The sequence below is a fragment of the Adiantum capillus-veneris genome, chromosome 17, assembly GCF_014529385.1.
Source record: "Adiantum capillus-veneris isolate H3 chromosome 17, ASM1452938v2, whole genome shotgun sequence".
NCBI lineage: Eukaryota > Viridiplantae > Streptophyta > Polypodiopsida > Polypodiales > Pteridaceae > Adiantum > Adiantum capillus-veneris.
This window is the reverse complement of record NC_140947.1, coordinates 140,498,399-140,504,348: the sequence shown is the minus strand read 5'-3', so window position 1 is coordinate 140,504,348 and position 5,950 is coordinate 140,498,399. Positions and strand designations below refer to the sequence as shown.

General features: G+C 41.8%; 1 protein-coding gene across 1 annotated transcript; it reads left to right on the top strand.

Annotated features, from left to right (window-relative positions):
* The first annotated feature begins 4,415 nt into the window (after nucleotides 1-4,415).
* LOC147438183 (uncharacterized) lies at nucleotides 4,416-4,760 on the top strand. The gene has a single exon (XM_086486710.1). It carries the CDS (start codon nucleotides 4,416-4,418, stop codon nucleotides 4,758-4,760), a length of 345 nt encoding a protein of 114 aa, XP_086342836.1.
* The last annotated feature ends 1,190 nt before the right edge of the window (nucleotides 4,761-5,950 follow it).

The window sequence follows — 5,950 nt, the reverse complement described above, 5'->3', positions numbered from 1 at the left end:
TGATTTGGTGCAGCGGGCCCTGAAGCTAGAACAACAAGCTAAGAAGGAAAAGAGTCATAAGAAGAGGAGGTCCAGTAGTAGCAGTACTTCTACTGAAGATTCTGAGTCCAGTAGAGCCTCCAGTAGCTCTGAAAGCAGCTCAGATGAAAGAACCAAAGACAAGATTAAGAAAGGATCTTGGTCTAGGAAGATGGAAGAGATGGCCCGACAAATTGCTGAAATTAGCCAGACCAGACAACTGGTAAGAAGAATGAAAACCTGGTGTTCAAAGTGTAAATGTAAAGACCATGTTTCAAACGAATGTCCACAGTGCACTTATTGCAAAGCCTATGGCCATCTATGGAACAACTGTGGTATTCGAATTCATCATTTTAAGAAGGTAAAAGATTTGTCAGTGGTGGCATTCACCAATGTTGAACCGGTAAGAGTGGAAACTACCAGTGCTTCTCAAGAAGAGAAACCAAGTGTAAGTGGTACTGGTGCAAGGCGCGGTAGATACCAAGTGGGTACCAGCTGAGGTGGATGTCGTGGTAATTTTCAGGATCAAAGCCTGAATTGCTATACATGTGGTAAGTATGGGCACTTTGCAGCTCAGTGTCCAGAAATACCTGGTGCTGCGAATATCGAGGCGAAGGTTCTAGAACCGGTTCCTATACGAGCAGTTACACGAAGTTAGGGGGTGGTGATTGAGGAAATTCTAGAAAGTCCAGTGAAACCAGTCACTCTTGAAAGTAGCAAATGGGCTCAGTAGAGAGAGGTATGGAAGGCCAAGGGTAAAGAAAAGGTGGTTGATGAATGGCAGGAGCAAAGAGAACTAGCGGCGAAAATCACTGAGGATTTAGCCAAGAAGCTGCCAAAGCAACCAGAGAGTTCTGATGCCTGGGTCATTCATAAGATACCTACCCAATTGTCTGAGACAACACAACCAAATCAGTCGAGAGCCTGGGATGCCTGAGACCATGTTGGTTGCAGTACAAGGGTTGATGGAAGAGTTGAGAACTGCTAAAGGAGCTGAAAGCATTGAACCAAAGGAATGGTATTGTGAAGATAATACTAGTTCTTCAAGTTCTAGCGACAAATTTGATCACGAGAAATAGGAAATTCATGTCAAAATTTGTGTCAGAATTCAGAAACTCATTGTGGAGTTAGAGGAAATTAGAAGAACTTTACCTGAAGCAGCGAAGTTCATCAAGCAGTGAAGTTCATGAGGCAGTGAATGAAGGCTGAAGCAGAGGCCAGATTAGTCAACTTGACAGTTGTCAGAGATGATGAAGTGCCAGTGATTCAGGTGGACTACAAAGTGCAAAAATAGTGGGGACCACTCTCAAGCGTCATACTAGATGAGGAGTAGGGGTAAACATTTTGGGAGTACATTTTCAGCAAAGGATGGTTCATCAAAGGATGGGAATTACTAACCTGAAACCAACACCTTTCACAGTCCAAAGGGTGGATCATAGAGTGGTGCAGGAAACTAGAACCGGGTGGAGAATATGCAGATACGAGTGGGCAAAGCAAAGTTCAAAGCCAGTTTCCTAATACTGGATGTCCAAGGAGCATATGGGATGCTACTGGGATGCCCATGGCTGCGAACGGCACAGGTTGTTCATGACTATGCTAATCAGACTTTGACAATACAAGGGGCGGGTAGCAAAATCCAGATTCAAACGAATAACACCAGAAGTTGGAGAAAAGAACTGAGACCCAAAGAGCTCTGCTAGAAGTACAAGGTGAAGAAAATTTAGAAGATGTTGGCAGCTATGAATATTTTTGCATTAACAGAGATAGATCTCAATGCAGTTTTAATAAACAAAGAACAAGCTGAAAAACAAAAGAAAAAATTTTGAGGACAGTTCATTGAACTGAATTCAGGAGAATGTCTAGTTAGGTTAGCTGGAAGGCGAGAAGAACCAATTGAGTTCAGCACACTAGTAGAATTGGCATGCTCTGGAGGAGCTACTGGAAATCACAATGGTAATTCAGAGCTCAGAGGGTCGTCCTGGGATTTTGCTGAGGAGTCAACCAAGCGAAAGGGTGGAGGGCCTAACTGGTTGCTTCCATATGATCAGGAGATAGAGGAATGGAATTTAGGGTCTGAAGAAAACCCTAGAATTGGCATGCTCTAGAGGAGCTATTGGAAATCACAATGGTAATTCAAAGCTCAGAGGATGGTCCTGGGATTAAGTTGAGGAGTCAACCAAGCGAAAGGGTGGAGGGCCTAACTGGTTGCTTCCATATGATCAGGAGATAGAGGAATGGAATTTAGGGTCTGAAGAAAACCCTAGAATGATCAAGGTTAATAAACATCTGAATCCTACGATGAAAGAGATGGCACGACATATGTTCCAGCACTATAAAGATGTGTTCGCATGGGAACATACCGATCTGAAAGGGGTGGATCCAGAGGTCTGTCAACACAGAATACCACTGGAACCCAATGCTAGGCCAGTACGACAGTAGCTCTATCGAATGAATCCGAATTATGCTAAGAAGGTAAAAGAAGAGATTGACAACCTTCTAAAAGCTGGGTTCATTATTGAAGTGGCCAGTAGTGATTAGTTGTTTCCTATTGTAGTTGTTCCCAAAAAGAATGGGAAGATGAGAGTATGTGTAGATTATAGGAAACTGAACGCTCAAATTATTAAGGATCCATTCCCATTACCCTTCACAGATATGTTACTTGATGAGATTGCAGGATATGAGATGTACAGCTTTATGGGTGGATATAATGGCTATAACCCAGTTACAAATTGCTCTTGAGGATCGAGGAAAGACCACTTTCATTGTGGAATATGTCTGGTAATGCCATTTGGCCTTTGCAATGCACCAACCACTTTTCAGAGATGTATGATGGAAATCTTCGGTGAATTTATTCATCAATTTCTTGCCATATTCATGGACGACTTCACTGTATATTCCATAGAGGAAAAGCATTTACTATTTCTGGAGATGGTTTTTAAGCGCTGTCAGGAGAAGCGGATTTGTCTAAATCCATTGAAATCTGTTTTCTTAGTCTGGAAAGGACAGCTATTGGGATATGTGGTGTCCAAAAATGGAATAGAAATGACCAATGACAAGATCCAGTGTGTCCAATAAGCCAAGGCGCCTAGGAATGCATCAAAATTAAGTTCTTTTCTGGGATGTATTAATTTTTACAGGAGGTTTGTCCATAAGTTTGCTTCTCAAGCATTACCATTGTATGAGCTTACAAAGAAAACCAGCAAGTTCATTTGGACTGCTGATTGTGAGGAAAGTTTTCAGAATTTAAAGAGTGCCATCATCGGTAAACCAGTTCTTCGCCAACTGAATTGGGACGCTATCTTCCATGTACATGTGGATGCTTTGGGACTGGCGATGGGAGCGATACTAGCTCAGCCAGATGGAAGAACTGATTTTCGTATATACTTCACTAGTTGCAGATTCAGCCAGGTTGAACAAAGATATACAACCACTGAAAGAGAGGCTTTAGGGATGGTTTTCCGTGCTACAAAATTCCAGCATTATTTGATAGGAAAATTGTTTCATTTCTATGTGGATCATCAAGCCCTATTATTCTTGATTAATAAAGTCATTATTCAAGGCAGGCTAATAAGGTGGATGATGTTACTTATGGAATTTGAATTTTGAATTTTCCATAAACCTGGTAGAAACCACTGTGGCACTGATTTCCTCTCTAGAGTACGGAGGGCTACTCTGAAGCCTCTTTAAGAGACGAACTAGTGGATGCTAAATTATTCCAGCTCGAAGCGGTGGACTTAGTTGATCCTGAATTATATGAAGTATATCAGTTTCTTTCTTAGGGTGGATTCCCAGATGACTGGAAGCAGAACCAGAAGAAGGCTCTGGTTATTAAAAGTTTAAAGTTTACCATTATTGGTGGCTCACTCTACATATTGGGTGTCGATGGGATTCTTTGTTGATGTGTGCCTATGGAGGGCAGAATGCAAGTTATTTCAGAGGCACATGATGGTGAATATGGTGGACACCTTTCTATTGATATTACTTTCAAGAAGATTCTACAGGCTGGTTTATGGTGGAAAATTTGATATCTGATGTCAAAAGTTTTTGCAAAACCTGTGACATATGCCAAAGAATAGGTAGACCCACAGCAGTAGACATGACTCCCTTAACACCAGTTCAGCCAGTGGGTGTTTTCATGAAATGGGGTTTGGATTTTATGGGACCATTCAAGAAGGTTACTACCAGGAAGAATAGGTATATATTGATGGCTACCTGCTATGTAACCAAGTGGGTAGAAGCTAAGTCTCTTCCTGACAACATATCAAAATCCAAGTGGGTAGAAGCTAAGGCTCTTCCTGACAACACAACAAAATCCACTGCAAGGTTTTTATTTGAGAATATTGTATGCCACTATGGAGATTGTGTCAAACCAAGGGACACACTTCATAAATGACACTATGGATATCCTCATTGATATGCTTTCAATCAAGCATCGAAAATCCACACCATATTATCCTAGATGCAATGGGCAGGCCGAAAGCAGCAACAAGATCATTAAGACTAACCTCACCAAGATTGTGCAGAAACAACCAGAACAGTGGGACTTGAAGCTTCAAGCTGCTCTATGGGCATATAGAATAGCTTATGAGGTCACTACGGGGTTAACTGTCCCTATGGAATTTGTTATACCAAGTCTCAGAATGGTTGTAGAGTATGATTTAGATTTTTATCACAATCTAAAAAAGAGACTGGAAGAGATAACACAGCTAGATGAGCTGAGACAGAGGGCTATGCTGGAATAAGAAATTGTTCAGCAAAGAAGGAAACACTGGCATGACAGCCGAATTAAGGTTCGAGAGTTTCAAAATATTGATCTGGTTCTCTTACATCCACTTGCAGTACACAAAACTCTAGGAATGGTAAGTGGTGGAGATTTTATGGTGCGAACGCGTATAACAGTAAGGTCAGTAAGCGTTTTTTCTTGCGAATCTCCTGCGCATCGCTTACCTTCTATTGTCCATTCACCATCGTCGAGCTCCAAAGTTTCCTCACTGCAGCCGCAAACCTCTTCTTCTGAGGAGACTATGGATTGTTGCTTGTCCTTGCCAGCCACACCTGGTTATGGGTTCGACGAATCAAGTAAGTCATCTTCTTCTTCGTCTACTGCTTCATCATCATCACAATGTATGGGTAGGAAGAAAATGTCGGAGAAGATGCAGGAGGCTATTGACAAAACCCAAGCCCTTATTATTGCTGCAAAGGCAACCTTTTCGCTCATTCCGCATAGTAAGATTCAGCGCTATGTGTTTACAGAGCAAGCCAAGGCTTTACTCAAACTATGGGATTTGTGTGTGGTTTTGCAAGCCACAAGGATTGAGTTTGAAACAGCAATTATAAGGCAAGTATTGGATTCCTTCAATGCCAAAGATGGAAGTGCTATGGTCTATGGTACAAAAGTGTCGGTCAGTCCAGAGAACATTGCTTTTTCTTTCCAAATGCCAAATGAGCCAAAGCCATCTGTGGCAACTTCATAGTAGATCAATGCAGCTTTGAAGGAAGATGATGCTTCCAAAAGGAGATGGAAAACCAATGCGCAAGGGAGTCCAGTAGCAGGTTTGGACGTTCCTGCTACTTACCGATTTGTGGCTGAAGCTGTGAGCCTGAAAAATAATCCGACATATGTGTCAGAGAAACTCTTTGCTATGATTTTGGCAAAGAGATTGGATTTTAAAGTTAACATCAACCTCTGCCAGATATTGTCACATAATATACTTCAGTAAACTCCCAAGTTGAAGTCTCAAAGTGTATTCAAGGCTTGGTATGTTTGGCAGTTTCTGTACTGGGCAACTACTCCAGACGCCCATGATCAAGTGAGAATGTCTTGGAGCAAGAAGCCATTCCCAGTATCCCAGAATGTAGAATTATCATCTGATGAAGAAGCCCCAGAGAACCAGTCAGTTCCCATTGGACAGAAGAGAAAGGCTATACAAGA